Source organism: Cydia pomonella, chromosome 3 (assembly GCF_033807575.1).
Source record: "Cydia pomonella isolate Wapato2018A chromosome 3, ilCydPomo1, whole genome shotgun sequence".
NCBI lineage: Eukaryota > Metazoa > Arthropoda > Insecta > Lepidoptera > Tortricidae > Cydia > Cydia pomonella.
In genome coordinates, this window is record NC_084705.1 from 14,421,495 (window position 1) to 14,444,163 (window position 22,669).

General features: G+C 34.4%; 1 protein-coding gene across 2 annotated transcripts; it reads left to right on the top strand.

Moving 5' to 3' along the window:
- Window positions 1-483: 483 nt before the first annotated feature.
- Window positions 484-21,958, top strand: LOC133516137 (protein toll-like). 2 transcript variants are annotated; one of them, XM_061848909.1, is made up of 6 exons: window positions 484-774; window positions 16,936-17,144; window positions 17,322-18,363; window positions 18,857-19,178; window positions 19,268-19,408; window positions 20,748-21,958. In XM_061848909.1, the coding sequence occupies exons 2-6, from the start codon at window positions 17,012-17,014 to the stop codon at window positions 21,474-21,476; spliced, it is 2,367 nt and encodes a 788-aa protein (XP_061704893.1). In that variant the 5' UTR covers window positions 484-774; window positions 16,936-17,011; the 3' UTR covers window positions 21,477-21,958. The 2 variants fall into 2 exon arrangements, with proteins under 2 accessions (XP_061704893.1, XP_061704894.1); XM_061848910.1 differs by lacking the exon at window positions 484-774 and adding an exon at window positions 15,206-15,676.
- The last annotated feature ends 711 nt before the right edge of the window (window positions 21,959-22,669 follow it).

Sequence of the window (22,669 nt, forward strand, 5' to 3'; positions counted from 1 at the left end):
GAGTTTAGTTACGTTATTTGTATCTTGGCGAGTATCTTGATAGGAATATAAACGGTCGTGTGCTGGGACCAAACCCTTTTTCAAGGAAGTGGGGAGACTCGAGAGAGAGGAGTTTTGATCCGTGCTCTGGGTCCTGACGGATACAAAGGTTATCAATCGCGGTTCAACGTGGCAACGCGGCGAGCGTGATGAGTACTTTTGCATCTGGGGGTCGCGGGGTTACTTTCTATTGTACTATGGTATAATTTGGGTATAATTATAAACTAATTATACCCAAATGATTATTTATTTGCTTGTATTTTGTTGTATTTTGATTTCATTTTTTTTTATTTGGTCACATCATAATTATTCTATTGATATTCAATAATGATCATTATTACCTATTAGTTCGGTTCAATGTCTGGTATTTTTTGTTTTTGACATATTCATGCTTTAATAAAGATATAAATTAATTATAATCAAAGGCACCTACGAATAACTTTACAAACTGTTCGGTTAATTCCGTCGATCCCCGAGCTTAGCCGACTGTAGCTATTTGCTACGCCGTAGCGGGTGCCGTACCGCGGCAGTCGCTCCGTGGCGCTCGTAGCGGTACTTCGTCACCTACCTTGAAGGAACAATATTTACGTTCAAATTTTGTAGTTCGCACAGCAACAGCAGCATTTATAACTAGTGGACTTTGTACTAGAATGTCTCTTCTGGAACTAGAGTAACTGTTGAATTGATCCAGTGTTTATGTATAGGCATAGTGGTTGGATGGTAATTTATCTACAGGTACGTGTGTAACTGTTTTTGACATAATTTGAGTTTACCTTTCATTTTATTAAGTTTATACTTCTATTCGTATTTACTAAGACTTTTTTTGATAATACGTTTTTTTATCAAATAATTTCCTTTTTCCCGATTCTCCGATGAAAAGGAACCGTTTTTGTTTAAGTATTCATTTTGCTGTGTAAATAAAGAAATATTTTAATAGTTCGTATCATATAAATGTATATTATGTAATAAGTATAATATTTCATAAGGCACTTATCTTGACATGTATTTAGGTAAGTACCTATAAATTAAATAAAACCCAAAAGGATTTACATGATTTTTACTATATATGTATGTGTGCTAGTTAACTATTAATTTGATTTTGCACGAGCATGTTAACAACGTAGTAAAAACTACATTTCTAAACTTGATTTACCTATAAGTATGATAATAGTAATTAGCTGACATATCTACCAAGAAGATAAGTACTGTCGTGATCAGATATCTCGGAGCGGTTGAGATTTTCAAAGATATCTGACAATGTACAGTCAGCATCAAAAGTATCGGATGAAACAACGCGCCAAAAGTATCTGATATTTCAGATAACTTTTCCAAATATAGATAAATTTCTAAAATTCTCATTCAAAAGTATATCTTTTACAATCTTAGTTGTTCTATATTAAAGATATCACTTTTTATTAACCTGCTACAAAATGGTAGATTCTTATAAATAAATATAAATATTATAGGACATTATTACACAAATTGACTAAGTCCCACAGTAAGCTCAATAAGGCTTGTATTGAGGGTACTTAGACAACGATATATATAATATATAAATATTTATAAATACTTAAATACATAGAAAACACCCATGACTCAGGAACAAATATCCATGCTCATCACACGAATAAATGCCCTTACCAGGATTTGAACCCGGGACCATCAGCTTCGTAGGCAGGGTCACTACCCACTAGGCCAAACCGGTCGTCAAAAAGCGTCTTATGAAGCGTTATTTGATCCGCTACTTTTGATGCTGACTGTACCACAACAGAGACGAGTCGAGATATTTTTGAGCACCTTGACCAGTCTGATGTATCTGACGGCGACGGTAAAATTACTAAATACGATACAGTACAGTGTACATATACTAAGATATACACCGTGTTTTTATTGAATTCCGTTAACTCCGGGGTATGGGTAAGTACGTTTAAGGATACGGTTAAGATAGTATTTACGTTTAGTAGCAAATGTACACACTCGTAATAAACACTAATCAATATGTAAACAGGCCCTAAGGCAAGTGTATACGCTCATGAGGGCCTTATACGAGAAAAATAAATCATTGATTATCTCTGTTAAATGGAGTTAATTACAATACCGGTGCCTGTGAGAAAGGTACTTAATTGAAGCTCAAGAATGCACCCTTGAAATTAACGAAAAAAAAAACACGGTGTATGTAGATACATACTCGTATATCGAGTTTTCCTCGTAAAAGCCATCCTGGTGTTCTGCCAGAAGCATGTTGGGATAAGACCGAATGTTTTATACTGTAGCTATTATTGTCATTAGCTCAGACGATATCTATTCAATGGCTAAATCGCGAGTCACTTGACTAAGCACGTTTTACATTATGGAAACAATGCTTATTTCAAATAGACTGTCGTCATGACATTTGAAGCTATGGGTAAAGCCAGCACTCTAATGAGCACACTTGTTAAGAGGAAAAAACATTGCCAAATATTCTTATTCTCAATATTATATTACTGAGGAAGTACTTATCAAAATACTGTATATTTTTACCTGATGCTTTAGATGTTTTTATGATAGCGTTGTTGAAATGTAATTTGTTGCTCACGGAGAGGGTTGCGATCGGAATCATTAATCAACGGTTTTTTATCTATTTTAGAATGACCTCATTGGGTTTGAGTTTCATGTGGGTTTACCACGTACTCTCATTCAAATTTACTTGATCTATAATTTTGCAATTTGGTAAACTATCGTTGTTAAATTTTACTAGATTACATTTTTTTCATGTCTCAGTCATTTGTTTAATAAGCACTGGCTCTGTCGCCATTATATTAATCAAGTACAGATATTTTTCAATAGGTACCAGCTGTAGCCACTCATTAGTCATTTCAGGTGATTAGGGGGCAGGTATGCAAGTCATTAAGTGTAAGTGGTAAAAATTAGGACCAATCACTGAGCCCTGCGGTACGCTAGTTTCTATGTTATAAACGCGATGTCTCACTTTGAACATTTTATCAGACAGGTAGAACGTTTTTCTTTTGTATTGCATAGTAGTTGTTAGTTATTATTATATAATAAGATAATAATTTATCTGATATCCATAATACCTATCAGACTAGCAACCGTACACTATTCGGTGTTTAAACATACATATTTAAGTTTATTAACACAACGCACAATTAAGTGGGTAATCATACACTTGTCTCACTTTACGTATTCTCAAGATTTTCACGAATTTTTCCACAATTCTTAAAACTAGTGGCTCTGTGGGCCGCCTATAGATATACCTCACAAATCCCCATGGCTCCACAATTTAGAAATAATCCCAGAATTCCGTAAGACACAGTTACATTAAATATATTAAAGCGGGTCACTCAGATTTTTTAAGTCTTAGATTGCTCGACATCGTTTCTTAACGAGAAGCTTCAAGAGGAGCGACACGCGGGCGGAGGCTTCGAAGTAAAAAATAAAAAAGTGAATCAACAAAATAAAATATCGGTTGAGAACTTAGACCTTTGTAAGAGAACAGCTAAGCAACCGCAATGTGGACGCTTTGCGCTCGGTCAGTTAATAATTAAAAGGCGTAATTATGTTTTATTAGCGGATATTAATCGTACGAGCACTTAACATAATTAATTAGATGTTTGAGCGTGATACGTTCTCTAAGGTCAAACGATACGGATATCTTGATTTATGCGTATAGTTACGCGTTCTACTGGAAATTGAGGTTAGTTAATTTATTAAAGTTTTCGAACAATATGTTTTAAAATTAAAATTTTATTCTACAAGTAGTATAGGTCTCAAGGGTTCTTTCAGATATCAATACAGTATTTACAGTGACTTCATATAAAAATACATAGCAACATTTATAAAAGCAACAGCCAATACCTGGGTAAACATTACATACATTATATTAATCTTAAAATAAATAATTATTACAACATAACAGATATTTAAAGCCTCTATGGTTAATAATATATTAAATTTGAAGATGTTAAAGGTTCCCAATGTCAGTGTCGTAATACTAATAAGATTTGAAGGTGTAACATCGCGCCAGAACTGTTAAGCTAGCAGTCTTATAAAAGAATGCTACAAAATACATATCTAAATACAAATACAAAATACAAATTTATTTATTTTGCTTAAACTAGTATGTACGAGTATATATTACAATTACAAAGTATTAAGTATACTACTAAAATATTGCAAGTACATTATCGACGTTACAGAAACGTATGGTCTTCACGGTTAATACATTAAGTTTGGAGATGTACAAGGTCCCCATGGTCTGAGAAATATAATAATACCGAATAATATAGTCAAAAGGATTTGAAGGTTTAAAGGCTCTCCAAGTGACAAAAAAATTAGAAATGTGAATGAAATACATGTTTACCGTCAAGAGACTATTAGGCTTACAACTGCTAGTTCTATCCAATAAGACAGAGAACACCAATGGTCCAACGGGCGAGAACGTGCAATATCTCAAGCATACAAAGGTTTCTTGAAAAGTTTTCCCAAGGAAGAAAAAAATTGTACCAAAGCGTAGGAGTTGAAAATTGACTTCCGGTTACTCTAGTTATAATATTAGCGGAAAATCATTGAGCATTAGACTTTTTGTTTGACGTGACATCTATTGTCGAGCAGCAGTACTGAGAGTTCTGCTACTTGATGCTAGATGTAGACTACGAAAATAATAGTATTTTTGGTAACAAAACCGTTATATGGAGTGAGCACTCTTGGTCTTCCTAATTCTCTTTGATTGTACCCAACTAAAAAAATGCCTACGTTTGTGTTTTTGACACCAATGGCTTTAAAGTACCATAACCACCGTCAAAAATCTCGCATTAGAGTAAACTTTATCCTGTATATAACGTTGTTAAATACGTCATGAAAAAACATGAAAATTTATAAAAAATAACCATGTTGTTTTTATTTAATACTACATTGAATTTTGACTAGTTTTCATTCCGCATACGTTATCATATCACAGCCATTTTACTCAGCAACTCACACGCCATTCACTCGGCAACTACAGAACATAGGTATGTTAATGAAAATTTAACTAATATTTGAAAATTTTTATTTTGGTATTAGACTAGGTACATTTTTAAATATTAGCATGGGCAGTTGATCCAGCACAAACCCTTATTACCAGGCGTCAAAATGAGCAAACCATCCTCTCAACTTTGCTTCTCCATCAACGTAAACAAGCAAGCCTAAACAAATATAATTAACGTAGAGTGATTTTAATGGAACACCTTAAAATTTCATGCATAAATTTACAGCACATATGCTTATGCTACCTGTTAAACTCACCAGAGATAGAAAATGATGCTAAAATGATGATAATTTCTATCTCTGCCTAGCCCTAGCCTAGCCTAGTACCTAGTAGTGAGTAACTATGGGTGAATACCCATTCAGCGCTAATCACGACATGATGTTGTTTTGCGTCTACGAAGCATTTCCTCTACATACCGGGAAACCTATGTTATCGGTTACGACGCAGCGTTACAACCGTAGCTCAGCGGTGAATGTGTTAATTTAACAGGCAAAGTAGACCGAACTCTGGATCGCGAGAGCTGTACCTTTTACCCTTTCTTCTTTAGTGGCAACTCTCTCTGTTAATTTTTTTAAAAGGCTAGCCAAAATGCTAATACGCCCGTAGCGTAACGTAGTCATCTCTCCCTATCACATTTCCATATTAGTGCGACAGTGACAGTTGCGTTTCGTGCGCTACGCAGCGTAAACGATTGGCATGTTGGCTATGCGGACAGGCAAGATTCGACCGACCCGACCTTACGACCACCTATACCTTGCGACCTTTTAGAGCCACCTCTGGTACCGCTCTTAACTAACAGAGCTTCCGGAGGTATGTAAACAAATAAGAAGATTGGAAAAATTCGCACGCTTCTAGTAGGCTTTGGTAGCTTAGTTAAGAACGTTGTTCCAAAAGGTCGAAGCAGTGATTTTTTTCCACTTTTCCTTTTATTTATAATATTGCTTTCACAAGCCGATATAATCATAAGACGTATGGTTTATAAAATAAATACGATTAATATATATAATTATGTATATTAGGTATATCACTTACAGGCGTATCTGCTTGATAAAAAAATAGTCTGACAATGATCCAATCAACAATCGTCCTGAGCGCTAAGTTATTTCGACTGCAACATCAGCTGTTTGCTAATGTATAATTTTTTAATATATTAATTTTAATCCGCTGGTCGATACCAGCGGATTAAAATAGCGAGTGTTTATTTTGTGTAATCTTTAGTCGGTTCGATTTCTAAGCGAGAAATGCGTATTCAAAACAATGAATACAGTTTTTTTTATAAAAATTAAATGATGCTTCCTTTAAGTAAAAGCTAACTTAACGTTTTAAGGTACTTTCCCTCAAGGGCTCATTATTTTTTCCCACACTGTATATTTCTTTAGTAATATGGAGGACAAAAACATATTCTTCATATTTGGACTTCATGTCTAAATGACGCCGCATACAATCTAAAAAACTAAAATCACTAGTATTATTTAGTTTAAAGTTCTGTTATTAAGGCCAACTTGAATTTCTAGAGTATAATCAGTATACTCATATACTGTCTCTAAAAGTTCAAGTTGGCCTTAACACAATCAATGTCACAAAAACACATGAAACCCGATAGAAACTAAAAGTATTTATTATATTTATTTTAGAAGGCTTTTAGGCTAGCGGTCCTGGATTTTCTTTTAAAAAAACTCCGCTGAACTATGCACAAAATCTTTTTGTTCGCGTCGACGGATTCTTAATTGGCAGAGTGGTACATGGATTGCCTTTTTATACCGCAACGTATACAAAACCCTATCTGCAGTTTGCAAAAACAAAACTATATTTAAAATAGTACATTTCGATGCTAGTGCGGAAAGTATGTCATTACATCACGAGTATCGAGATACGTGTGCACGACTTGTGGTTATTAGACTCCTGATATTAGAATAGAACTGAGTTCTTTATATGTTTATGTATGTATATATTTATTTCTAATATGTATCTTATATATAGGTGTATATAGATTTATGTATATGTTATAGTTTGCGTATTCATACTACCTACGGGTTGTCTACTTTTTATTTTATTATTATTGATTGCTCTCGTCCTACTTTTATGTGTACCTATCTAAAATTCTCATATTGGTACTGTTAATTTTGATTTGTCTCTCACCTGTTAGTGTTTGATCCTTTCGCATTTTCTCAAAGGTTAGCTGGAACAGATCCATTTTAGGGATACGTTCGCCTTTGTACATAACATTTTTTTTTGTTTTGTCTGTTTTATGTTAACCTGTTTATGTGCATTATAGTGACATACATACATACATACGTAAATACAACAATTATAAAAAAATGTTTTTAGTTTCAGCCTTTCCTTTTTTACATTGCAAAATTTGACTACCTACTTATATATATGTGCAAGTTAAGAACTCATTATGTGGTGCTGGTGCGATCACAATCTCTGTTTATTGATGTCGTAATTGCACAGAGTCCGCGCTGATTGCTCGCGTGCCTCGTTAGGCTAACAATTCCTGACCTCTAATAAGTATAACTACGAGTAGGTATGAAGGAAATGATGCAATAGTTAGAAATATATTTTGCTTTAATATCGTATTATGTGGAAGTGGAGTAGTTACATATAAAACAAAAAAATAACTTGCAAAAACCTCGATCGTCTTTTAATAAAGTTACTGATTCGGATAAGTCGTCTGTTACTATGTATACTCTCAACCAGGTTCAATCCAATCCAACAAAGTTAACAGTAACCATATAAATATAAACACTTACTATCTACGCATACATAATTATATTAAAACGTACTTAGGAGATTTGTCTAATGTATAGTAATGTAATCTAATTTATTTAGATATGCTTACAATATAAAAAAAAACTAAAATATATTATATAGTAAAGGTAGTTAAAATTACTAGTAAAAATTGTTATTCATATTTACTTATATATATGTATCATAAAGCATATTTTATGAAGAACAAAAAATTTTTGGTGCGATTGATATTAACATAAACTGCATAAATCTCGGCGGACAGGTACGTATAATTTTCACAAACCAACAGATCATGTGACTTAGAAAAGAGAATACAATCGCAAAAACTACGAACAATTTACACTGGAAGGTAGAATATTTCTGAAGGCGGTAGAATATTATCTCGTGTGATAAAACTGTGCTTTAACTGATGTTGAAATCAGGCCAGGGTATTGTGTATACGTTAAGCGCCTACGCGGGGGCTGCGTCTGTTTAGCGCCACGGGTAAACGCCTCGCATTGTTGACTTGGAATTCTGAATTTATTATTAGATAACTAACTTGGCGAGGTAAATTAATGTGAGATTATAACGCCTCAAAGGCCTGTTGATGCTATTCGAGCTTGCAACTCTAGCGTAATATAAATAAAATGGAATTTGCTGTACAACTAAGGCGTCACATATCATATGCGTTCTTTCGTTGTCTGAATTTTCTTTCTTAAGAAAATATAGTTCTTTGAAGCGACGTCGTACAATCATAGAAAATGTTTTGAAGCATTAAAGATCTATACTAGAAAAAAAAAGCTCGCTGATATCCTAAGCTTTTATCCTTTATTTGGTATTCATAAAACCGGAACTAACGGATTTTTTAAAATATAAATTGTTTTAATATAAGTATATTAACTACATAGCCCGAGAGACCAGTTTCACAATGATAAAATATAACAATATTCACAAATTTACTAGTTGGCAATGAAAACTCTCACATATTAGCTAAAGCGCTAAAGTCTAACACGAAAATATGGTGAACTGGATAAAGTGACCGTGTTTGGATTTTTTATTATGACTAAGACATTTAGATCTACGCAGTGACCAATTCAAGTTTTCGGAACCACCACTACCTTATATGGCGATAAGTAGCAAAATTAGTTATTAAAATGTTGGCACTATTGTTTGCACACACCTTATTTCATAATTGTTTGTATTTATATAACATGTATATATTGGTAAATTGTTTAATATTAGCTATATTTTCTCATCCGTAAATTATTAATTTTCATATACCAATAGGTACGTCTAGACCTAAGACGAAGTTCATGCGCAAGCTGCTTTCCAAAGACTTACTATATACTAATCCCTCAAGGCGAGGTACATTAATGATGTATTTAGTAATTATGTATATAGTGGAAGGCAAAACGCATATAAATGCACTAATGGGACAGCGTTAATGAAACTATGAGCATTACCAAGTAATAACGTAGTAGAAGTGCTTTTGCTAAGTAACCCAACACCTAAATGCGGACCCTTAAGCTCAACAAGCTTACTAGATTACTACACCTGATACCGAAGAGAATGCAATAAAATTCCTCATCAACTTCTACACGGTAAACGCTTTATTTTCAACATTATTCTTATGGTTATAAAGATGCTAATGCCCTGTGCTGTATTATAAACAGGCTAGAATAACGCGGAGTTCTTAATGTTAAAAGTAACAACTGAAACCGGTATCTGGTTTCCTTTATTAGGCATTTACGGTGCTTCATCTCATTATTTCTTGCGTGAACAAAGTTATCGTAGAATGACGTTAACTTAGAATTTAATTTTATTAAAGTATTTATTATTGCAAATATAAACTTACAACAAACGAGGAACAAATATGTCATAATCAGTTTAGGTTACCGCGACAGTTACTCATGAAAAATTTGCCCATATCTCAAAACTATAATTTGTGGGTTAGATAGGTTTTAGTGATAGGACGGCAGAAATAAAACTATGAACATATGGAATACATCACGCAGCAGCTTTTTTATTTCACGCACTTAATACGTTACCAAAGGTAAGTAGTATTAACAGAATACCTAATACTCGTACTTTAATTAGTATGTCTGGTCTCATTTCGCTCGCGCCGCGTATAGTGACGATGTCGCTCATATATGTTTTTTTAATAAAATAACACATATTTTGCTACACGCGGGAATTGATCATGATTTATCTTACAGGTTTGTAGACTTTTGTCCTGAAACACCTACCACTAGGAGAGGAATCGCCTTACATACAAGCGTAGTCCTCGTTATCCGCTCTGGATTTACATCACTCGAAAATATTTTTACAGTTTGATGTTTATCAACCACAAATTATAAGCCCTTTTGTTTGTCTTTTTGCGAATTATTATAAGAGTTAGGGGAAGCATTTAAGAATTTGTATGGAATTTGTTATTCGCTCCTAATTCTTATAGTAATTCAAAATACAATGATACAATGACCTGTGATCAATAACAGTATGTGATAACCACTCTGTAGTTTAAGTTTTAACATACCAAGGTTTCAATATACATACGTATGCAAAAGCGGCTATAGTTATTAATATTTACAATACTAGTTGATGGAGGGTAGATTTAGTTTTTTTTTCTGCCAACAAACTGTACTGCAGTTTGGCAGATTAGTAGTTTAAGGCTTTTTGTAATCTTCTTTTGATTCAAATAAATTAAAAAAAAAAATCAAAAAAATATGTACTCAATCAATTAATCAATTCTTTATTCATTAACAATACAGTATTGTGTTTGAGTATTTTTACATGCTAAGTTATATTAATTTGGTAGTCATACAGTACAGTACTATTGTACATTAGGAACATACATAAAAATAGAAAATAATGCAAACATCACTAAAATGTCAAAAGGCTAGATTATAATTCAGGATCAGGATATTAAAATATATATATAAATTAGGAAAACAAGTCAATAATTCATGGCATGTATGATGTCAATTACCTATAATAATAAAACCACGCAAAATTAATAAATAATAAAATTATTATTAAAGGTTTATGAACTATGTTCTTGAAATATTTCACTAATACTATAAAAACAACCTTCTAACAGCAAAGTCCTTAATTTAATTTTAAATTCCGCGTATGATGTGATATTTTTTAGATGAACTCGAAGTTTGTTATATGTCTTAATAGCCTGATATTTCGTAGAGTGCTGGACTACTTTAAGATTAGGACTAAACGTTGTTTTTAAGTTTTTTCCTTGAACACAAACGAATTTCCCTTTCTTCCTTAGTGTCATACTTTGACAGAATTTTTACAAAATCCGAAAGCAAAACCAAAATATAGATGTACCTAGTACGATTAGTATACCCAATCGGGTGAAGTGCTCTCTACATGATATTCATGGTGGTATCCTAACCATTGCCATTATTGCTCTTTTTTGAATTTTAAAAGCCGTTTTGCCCTAAAATTTGATACTATATCGCAGCTTCGATTCAACAAGAGCAAAAAAAACTTGCCTTATATGCTCAAGTGTTAAAACTTCTCTTAACGTCTTTAGAGCGTAACAAGCTGAGCCTACTACACTTTCATTTGCATCTAATTCTATTTTCCACTTTAGCAAAGCGTCTATGTAAACTCCAAGAAATTTTACTACTTCTGTTGTATTAACTCCAGAGTTATTGAATATTATCTCAGTTAATAATAGCTCGTTTCTGTTTTTGGTTTTGAATATGACAATGCTCGTTTTTTCAGTATTTAATATGAGACTATTGGCAAGAAACCATTCATGGAAGTTAACCAATGCGTTTTTCAGCTTTGATTTAAGTTCGTCTATATTATCTGATCTCATTACCACATTAGTATCATCCGCAAACATAACAATTTTGCAGTCGGAAGTCACACTATGTATCCAGTTAATTAGGTCATTTGTAAATATATAAAAAAGAAGTGGTCCGAGTATTGAGCCTTATGGTACCCCTCTTGATATATGTACCTCTTTAGAACTGATCCGTCTCTTAACACCGTCTTCCATTGCTTTGAGTTCTACGATGTTTTTTTTTCTGTTTTGTAGTTAGCTTTTGAAGAGAGACAATTCCATATTTCTTATACCGTAATGACACAGTTTATTTACAAGAATATTGTGATCAACAGTATCACACGCGGAACTTAAGTCCAAAAACAACTCGGCGACTTTCCTTTTATTGTTTAGACCTGTCACTACATCATCCACCAGAGCTTCAATGGAGTCAGTTGTCCCTATATGTTGTCTATACCCAAATTGTCGAGAGTACCGTAAGGTATTTGCGTTTAAATGAGCAGTTAGTCTGAATTTCATTATTTTTCCAGTAATTCGGATAGAACAGGTAGTAAGGCAATTGGCTTGTAATTTTTGGGAAAAGTCTTGTTACCTTTTTGTAAATCGGTACAATTGACGCTATTTTAAATTGATCTGGAAAAAACTCGCTTCATGACACTTATTAAAGAGATGTGCTAGTGGGTAAGCTAATAAATCTATGTTCTTCTTTAGCAAGGATACAGGCATTTCATCAACTGCACATGACTTTTTGTTAGACATTGACTTAACAATTTACATAGAAGTTATTGGATCCCATTTCACATCATGCTACAAAGTCCATCGACCCTTTTCTTTTAATATTAATTTTACATTTAAATTCTAAAAATCTACTGGCGACCTGGCGGCTTTCTATGTTTCGCCCTCCCAACCGGCCGCTCTTAACCCAAACTGATTTGGTCCTATTATTATACTTTTAGTTTCCCCTAATGTTACGGAAGACCGCCATCTGCTTCGAAGGGATCCAAATTATGGTCGCTGAATGATCACTTTGCTCTGACGGTTGAAAGTGAAATTATTGCAGGAATACTTATAAAATATCTAGAAAAAATACTAAATAATTTTGCTTATACTTTAAAATATTTATTCGGGTATAAGGTTTTGTACTGATTGATGCTTTAGCCCCAAGATGCCAACCATTTTTTTTTATCTCCTTCTTGATTTATAAGGTGCCTGGTTAAATTTATGCATTAATACTTTTATTTTTTTACATTTAAATCTTAGTATGTATAAATATTAGTTAGTACAGGCGAATACCTCGCAAATAAGTAATACAACAAAAAAACTAAGTACATCACGCTTCAATACTTCCTTTACTGGGTTCAAAATAATAATTACGAAAATGATTTAGTCGTAAAAATCTCCTTCAAATAATCTATTTCATAAGTTAGTTTAATAAAAAAAGCCAAGTAATGCAGTGGCCATTAATCTTTCTTGTCAGAGCCACGTGTCGGGCATTGTCTGGGGCTCTGTGTGGGTCATTGTTGTGAAACAAGAAAGTGTTAGTAATAATTTTGAATAATAATGGGTTTTCTTTCAATGAATTAAATTAATGCTCTTGTTATAAATATAATACTTGTATACGAAAAATTTTTAGTACTTATGGCCGGGTTACACGAGGCTATTTTTTTTTAAGCCAGGATTTTGCAAGCGCTCTAGCTTGTCAAGCAACTCCTCCCTGAGGTCTACAAAAGCAATGTCCCCATAATCGTGGAGTGGCAGTAGGAGAGAGTGAGGGACTGATTTTAGTAGAAAAAGAAAGAAAGTTTTGGTTCAGAGAGTGTAGCGAAGCCAACAGCTTCCTACTGACCTCCGATATATGCGGCGTCCATGAGAGTGTCTGATCAAGGTTGATACCCAAGTTATTCACAGTAGAGGAAAGGGGGATCAAAGTCTCGTCATAAATGACATTGGTTAACACCATATCTGCTACTTTGGACACAAAATGAGGACTGCCAATGACTATGGCTTGTGATTTTTTAGCGTTCACTTGTAACCCGAAATAAAAAGCCCAGTTGCAAATAGCTCTTAAGTCACAATTTATTAATCTTACTGAAAAGAGAAGAAAGTTCGTCAATGCTAGCTGCCGCGTAAATCTGTAAATCGTCTGCATACAGATGGTAATTATACCTTAAAGATTTAGTAATGCCGTCAATAAAGATGGATAAAAGAAGAGGAGAGAGCACACCACCCTGGGAGACACCAGCGGTAAGGTCACTCCACACGGAGACCTTGTCGTCGACCCTCACTCGCTGGCGCCTACCAAAGAGGTAGCTCCGAGACCAAGAAAGAGCAGATTGAGAAAGGTTGAGCGTATTAAGTATACCTAGGAGAATATGAAAACTTACATTATTGAAGGCACTACTAAAGTCCAAGAGCACAAGGAGAGTGAGCTTCCCAATGTAGTTCTTACAATAAATTATGACGACCGGTCTGGCCTAGTGGGTAATGACACTGCCTACGAAGCCGATGGGTCTGGGTTCGAATCCCGGTAAGGGCATTTATTTGTGTGATGAGCATTTATTTCTTGAGTCATGGATGTCTTCTATCTATTTAAGTATTTGTATATTATATATATCGTTGTCTGGGTCCGACAACACAAGCCTTTTTGGTGTATCGTGGGACTTAGTCAATTTGTGTAAGGATGTGTTCACGAAGCCGCCGCCTTACAGTCTACTCGCTGATGTCATTTCTTCGGGTCTCCCGAAGTTGGTTTTGAACTTCAACTGCAGTGAGATGCCGATTTCGGAGCATGCTTGTAACAATAACCTGTTTGCTGTATATCTCTGACTTCTTGTAACAAAGTGATGATACGTGTACATTAATCTTGTGTTAGCGACATGATAGTAATTCAAAAATGACCATCAAAAACAACAATAACTGCCTTTTATCATTTTGCTTTGACATATTGAAAACAAAAGTGAGAAAACAAGCAAAAGTGAAATAAGCTCAATTTGAATTTAGTACTAAATTCGACTTTTTTTTAAATAAAACTTTTTCCAGGCTTCTTGTAGGACATAGAAGGTTCAATTCAATTCGATATTAAATTCTCTATAATACTCAGTTTCCTGCACATACCGTTCTTAATTTGCAAAATAAAAGCGATTTTGTCACTGCCCTGTATAATATACATTCTTCAAACCCAACTTCAACGTACTTCAAATACAATTATAGTAGAGAATTATAAAATATAACAAATAAGAGTGGGAGTAGGATAACACACACTTGAAAAGTTGTTACCAATTCAATCATGAATGTCAAGTTACATGCTGTTGTTGTGAAAAAAATAATCTCTGGTCTACTGCTCTTTAAAGGTCATAAGACTACGTAATAAAAAAATACGTTCGCTTCCGTCACAATTATTCTATACCTACTCATACAAAGACCAACCAAAGTTTTTGTGGTAAAATCATTTATAACTGCGAAATTTATTACATCGCTGACACTCGAACATATATTATTAAAAGATAATCCTTGCCAGTAAAATACATTTAGTTCCACTGAAAATCAAAAATTGCCAGGCTTTACTTTTGTCGTGTTTGTGTGCATTTTGTCTATAAACACATAAGTTGCCTGAAGAGAAATGCGCATCCTCTGTTACAGGTTTATCTCTCCAGATAGTCGATATATGATACTAAAGCTTGCACAAATGGATGATTAGATGGGACAGATCTTTAACTATAATTCAATATTTATCGAAAGAATCCCGCAGTGACACGTTTCTCTCCGGCCTTGTCACGTCGAGGAAACTTTGCGAGATAAATAAAATATTAGCTGAGGCTAAGAAGAAATAGAATTTCCGCCATTTCAGAGTCTATTCAGCAAAATACTGAAAAACGTGACATAAATTATAAGTCTATTATATGTTTACCCCACGAAGAACAGATAACAAAAAAAGAAGGATCAAATTATACATATTATATTATCAGTGTCAGTATAATGTTTCTGACATATGTGCAAACCTATATCACACGACAGCGCTATCCTGCCATCCCATAACTTAGCGATACTCATAGCTTCAGATAAGTGGATAAGATAGAGTAAGTATGATCAATTGACCATAGGACTCGTAACAACTTCGTGTAGTTGCAACAGCTCAACTCATTCTCATTTATCTAAAGCGGTTGATTGGTAAACAATGATAATAAACAGCGTTTAATACATGTGGCATATTATTAACCGGGCAACTAAAATATTAAACGGGAACTTTCATTGGGCTTGGCATACACGAGATAATTCAAAGTTTGTACGAAATTCTCAGTGCGCGAGTAAAACAAACTCGCACTTGACCGGTTTTTTAACTTAAAATCAATTTAAAAAAAAATTACTCCGGCTCCGGTCTCGCCGTGACGTGGGGTCACTCACGTGGTAACTTCCGAGCATAAATATTCGATATTAGCGACCCCACTCTTTACCTCTACAATAAATCGGCTGAATGTTTTCTGAACATAACAGGCCGCGTAGCGTTAACGCGCCGTAGCGTACCGTAGTCTTCTCTCTCTATCACTCTTCCATATTAGTGCGACAGTGACAGTTGCGTTTTGTTCGCTACAGAGCTTTAACGATTGCCACGTTGGCTACGCAGGCAGGAAACAACGTTGAAGTGTTTGAAATTTCAACCAAAATAATAGGAGATTTTTTGGATTCCAGTGATCATTAAACGCACCGCACGCTATTAAAAGTCTTTAGCAATATGTGTAAGTTGTATCGACCTAGCGGATAATCAAGACCAAGTGCGGGTAGTTCCCAAACCTTCACAACTGCTTAACTGTTGATGCAATTTCTCCCCAGATTTGCTGCGACCAAAAACGTTACACCTCATTCGAAGCGTCGTAGAAATTTAAATCGATGTGGTTCTCATAAAATATTGTTTTTTTTTTATATATATAATTATTTAATGTTACATATATTCAAATAACAGTAAATTCAATCCTTTAGTTCCGAGATCGCTGCTACAACAATATCGTAGTCAGCAAATAATCGAAAATGCCGAGTGCGGTGGACCGAGATAACGGCTGAACGTTCCATTATAAATATTTTGCAGCCACTGCAATTCGTGCGCTGCACTTTTTTATTGAGTGTTTGCATGTTACTGCCCATCGTTAGTGAAATCAACTTTATTAACTTTTATTTAAGCTTTCTTTCAAATATCTTAATGCAACGTTACACGGCACATACCTACACTTTATATTTCTCTTCGGTTAACATTGTCGACTCTATTCAAATATTGAATGACAACTAATACATATTATGATGTTCTACGTCAATTTATTCAAAGAGCAAATTTTGTTGTCCACAGGCTACGACAACATGGTTACAACACGAATGAGTGTTCTAATGACTATAACTGCGAAAAAGTAAGAGTTAAATTGAGGATGGGGTATAAATGGACGTGCGTGTTTGCAGCGGTGCTGCAAATAATTGGAGCAGTAAGACCGACGTGTCCGAGCGACCCCAACTGCGTTTGCGGCGGCACGCTCGCCGTCGAACTCAATTGCAATGTCGATGGTGAGTGCATTTGGATAGAACGTTTACAACACTTTTCTATCCGTTTGAATGACGATGAATGTGGTGGCTAAATTGAATGAAGATTGATGTTTCTAAAACTTTCTGATGCGTTTTTTTACATCGCCAACACCTAAATTGTATTGATGCTAAAGGTATTCGTTTTTCATTTTCTTTCAGGTCGGACGGTCACAATTAATTTATTACCAGATATATATATCAACATCAAATGTGAGAATGCATCTTCTCTCGACTACAGCAAGTTGCCAAGATGTGCGAGTCCACAAAGCTCTTTTAAATCTGTCAGTTTCAAAGACTGTCCATTACCGGTCACGTCATTTAAAGACGTTTTGACGAGTATGGGTGTTTCAAAAACTATGGCATTAATATTTCAAAATACTAAAAACTTATCCGGTTACTTTGACAGAAAGCATTTTGCAGGATTACAAGATTTGACGAAACTATTACTGTCGATCAATGGAAACACGCAACTTCCCGATAATCTGTTCATGGATATTAACAATTTAACTTGGCTAAATATCAGATCAAACAGCATTTACCTTTCGGAGAATCTACTTAAACCGCTTGAGAGGTTGGAAACCCTGGAAATAAGCCATAACCACATGACAAATATATCGTCGAATATGTTTTCCCATTTATCTTTTCTGAGAAAACTTTCTTTGTGGCAGAGTAATGTCACGTGGTTCTCGAAAGACTTTTTTACAGGAGTTAACGTCCTAGAAGAGCTCGATCTCAGTTCGAATGGTTTAAATGAACTGCCGGCATCGATTTTCAAACCGCTGAGGAAACTCAAAAAGTTAACGTTGTTCTCAAACAAGTTTTCGTCTCTTCCTCGAAATCTTTTCAAAAGCAATAGGGAGTTAGAAACTGTCATTATTCTCAATAACGACGTGACACTGAAAGAGTTACCAAGATATTTGTTTGGGAGTTTAACAAATTTAAAACAAGTGTACATTCAGAGATGTGGTTTAATGACTGTACCATATGATTTGTTTGTTGATTCTCCCAACATTACGAATATTTCTTTAGCATACAATAATATCAACGCATTGCCTGAAGCTCTCTTCAATGACCAGATTAATCTACTCGAGTTAGATTTGAGCCATAACAATCTAAAGGACTTGGAACCGAAACTATTCTCGTCTCTGGTACGATTGGAGTCCCTTAACTTGGACTATAATAATTTGGAGGAAATTTCTGGGTAAGGAAAGTTTAATTTCGGATACATTTTAAATAGACATTTATATTCTTAATTTATTTTAGCAGAAACTCAACTCTGCCCCAGATTCAAATAAAAATACCTAAAATTTCAACGAAATATTATAGTAGCTACCATAATGGTTACTATTATCCAGTAGCTAATTCTTCAAATGAAGGTGTATAAAAAGTGATATTTCCCTCTTTTTCATATGTAAATGCAAAAGTTCAGTAAAATTGAATATACTCGTAGGTTCTTTTAGCCTCAACAATTGTGTCTGCGTACCTTTTTTTAAGAAATTTTATACAAAAAGTCGTAGGTTCTATTTCAAAAAAATTGTACACAATTTACTTATTTCTCATATGTTTTATTTGTACCTAACGAAATGTGAAAACGAAAGTACGTATATGAACATTTTAATTTACGTTATGGCATTATATTTTGGATTTATATCTTTATTATAGATACATTTTAATAATAACTTTTTTTATTTCAGCTCGACGTTCTCGTCATTGTTAAGTCTTATTTATTTAAGCGTGGAACACAATAATCTGAAAATCGTTTCATCATATTTATTCTGCAATAACAAACAGAGAATGTACATATCGCTTGCATATAATAATCTTAATTTTGAATACAATGTGCTGGACAATAATACATGGCCCGCGGAGCCAGTCCTCTTATCCCCTTTCAGTAACACATACAATTTAAGAGTATTAAACCTAAGTCATAATGAATTTAAAAACACTTTCGTCGATTGGTTTGCAAACGGACACGACACATTAGATATACGATACAATCAGATCTCTTTATTAATGGTAAGTCTTTAATGTTAATGTAAATCACTTAAAGTTTGTTAACTATTATATTTTTTTAAATGTACGTTACGTGTTTTACTTGGTTTCAGGGTAAAAGGGTCAATCCTAAAGAAAAAAGACGTCTAAATCAAGATCATTCATACCATCATGTTTTAATCGCCAATAATCCAATCAACTGTGATTGCCACACCTGGAACTTCATGAAGGATATGCAATCTCGACATTTCAAGGTGAGATAATTTAACACAGCTGCAAACATTTTAAACTGACCTATTATGCTATATGCATGCTAACTGGCTAGGGGTCATCTCCAAGCATTTCAAAGTTTTTATAGTTCCGCGATAACTTTAGTACATTTATTTTAAATCAAATTAAATTAAGTAAACATATAGATTAGGCATTAGATTAAGTTCTAACATGAGCAGTAATTGTGGTTTAGGTGGCACATCTAACATTAACCCTTAGGCAAACCTGATATTATTTTTGTTTTAATAAGGACATAACAGCGTTAAAAGAAAACTAATTTCTTGCTTTCTCACAGCGATAAGGCCGCCTGTTGCTACCTTTATTTACATTGTACCTAAATCTGTTACTGAATTTTTCTTTTGTGGTACAGTAAAGTGTAATTACTTACTCGCTTTATTGTTATGATAAAAACCGATATATGCCACTGTCCGTTACCAGCAGTTCTATAATGTATGTATAACACACTAACCTGGTAGCCAAACTTAGAAGTTTTAACGGTTAGTCATGTCATTACATCATGTAATCGTTCAAATAATAAAACCACAAAGTTGAAAAATAGATATATGGATCTTTAGTCAAAATTGTGAAAAATGGCCGTCAACTTGATTTTTAGGGTTCCATACCCATAGGGTCAAACGGGACCCTATTACTGAGACTTCGCTGTCCGTCCGTCTGTCACCAGGCTGTATCTCATGAACCGTGATACAGCCTGGTGACAACTGTCTAGTTGAAATTTTCACAGATGATGTATTTCTGTTACCGCTATAACAACAAATACTAAAAACAGAACAAAATAAATATTTAAGGGGGGCTCCCATACAACAAATATATATTTTTTGCAGTTTTTATAAATAATGGTACGGAACCCTTCGTGCGCGAGTCCGACTCGCACTTGGCCGGTTTTTTTATTTTTGTTTTGATCATGTTTAAAATAGTCAAAACTTAAAAACAACGGCTGCCATCTAGAATTTAATTTTTTGAATAGATTTTTAGAGAAAAAATTATAGATTTATATGAATCCACAATATATAATCGAGTAATGAAAAGACTAGTTTTTTCAATTGCACGATTGGCGAATCGCGAGTTCACAGTTCGGGGCTCCTCAGGCCGCCTTCAAGAGTTATGGTGTCCAGAAGACTGGCAGCGTTGCCTCCTTTCGATGGCTGGGCTTATTCTCTGGCTAAATTAGCTGGTGGTGTCAGTATTATGGTCCCCTAAGATATCCACGAGGCATTAGAAAATCTCCTTAAATATGAATTTAGCGCTTCGCCTCAGTGTCAATTCATTTAACTGTTGAAATCTAATCTTATTTTTTTCTTTTAGTGGGACGATATGGCTGCTTTGCGATGTTCACGTTGGAGCAAAATGTGCCAGAGAGATGAAAAAGTGTTCCTTTACGTAGTGTGCGCTGCCGTCACATTTGTATTAATAGTTGCAACAATAGGTTTTTACTTATACCGAAGAAGACTATACTATATTACAAAAACAACTATTCGCAAAGCATTGGATTCTTCTGTTCCAAAACCTAGACAGCTAAATTTAACGATTAAATGTGCCGAAGAAGATAACGAATTTGTTACAACAAATATTTTACCGGTTCTGAATACGTATCAAAATGTTACTACAGAAGTTGTTTATCCCGGCCACTGTAAAGAGACAAACACTGAAAAAGACATCACAAGCGATGCAAAAGAAAAACGCATCACTCTCGTTGTGTTTTCGCCAAATTACTTGACATCTGCTTATCGCGATGTGAACATAAAGAAAATACGTGGCGAAATATTAAAGACACGGAACACCGTTTATGTATTCGTTGATATCGGTCCAGACAATTCAATATATGCATTTCTAAAGGAGCAGAGAGATTATCGTACTACAATTTTGTGGAGTGATTCGAAGTTTTGGCATAATTTGTTAGTGTTAGTGAAATATAATAAACGCAGTAAACATGCCGCTCGTGAACGCACTGTCGGTTCTGAAAAAGCTGATATTACTCGACTTTCATGTCCTCACTTGTTCGCAATTGATACAGTTGCTCACAGTCAAGTTTAATTGAACCTTTTTTTAAATTTAGTGAGGTAAAGACTGATCTCCGTCATGTTAAAAACCATTCTCATAATTTTATTTCCATTGAAGTCATTGTAGATTTATAGTCATAACGTACGACGTATAGTGGTATAGTTAGATTTCTAATAAAATAATGTTTAAGTTATGGACTTATTGTGAAAATGCATGTGAAGTAATTTTTTACGAAGATATTTTATCTTGTAAAAGTTTAGATTAAGGATGATTGTTGAATAACCTGTGTAAGTACTAAGTAGGTAAACCTACTATTTGTTAGACGTATTATGCTTGAACTTCAAAGAAGTGGATCAATAACACGAATCGATCCTTCAGACGTAAAGTCCTGTTTCGTTAAAAATGGTATGCATACATTTCGTGAAAAATATTCATTAAATATTAAGTTTCGAGGAAACTATATATTGCTAAGAACTGTCAACTACAGTTTGTATTTAAATAAAAATTAAAAGTTATTGAATTATTTCATTATTTTACATGTTAAGTTTTTCATGACTAGGGGAAAAGTGGTAAGTATGATAATGCCAGGTATCAAAAGATTCCGAAGTTTCTAAACAATTTAAGTACCCATTGGTATTACGGTGCCTGGAAATTGACAACTTAAGTAGATGTCACTGTATGGCGCTGTACCTAAGATGCACATACACGAGAACTCTGGGCGTCAAAAGTCGACATTTGACAATGCAGTTGCCACAAAAGATAATCATGGTACTGTATAGCGCTGTCGATACATCGTTTATTAACACGTTTGGTCCATCGCCGCTATGATCAGGTGTTCACTTAACGACACAATTTTTTTTCATACAACAGATTTGAACGTTGAAAAACGTTCAGCTCCCCCCATAAACCTGAATATTTATATGCTTTGACATATGTCAAACATTAAGATTAAGACTTAAGAGATTGGTTGTATGTGCCATATGGCACAAATGTGCCTCGCGCAGTTAACATTTTAGTATTTAGCACACAACATCTACACACGTAGACGCTTATAAACGTTGTGTCGCATACAGCATGTCGTTTATATTGTCATAAGAACAACGTCTGGTGAAGTCTAAAGAAGTTTTATTTTTTCATGGATCAGCAGGAAGTCTTGGACGCCTAGCTGTTGGGCGTTCTTTATTATGGCTACGAGAAATATGAGTTACTGATCGGTTGTTCTTTTT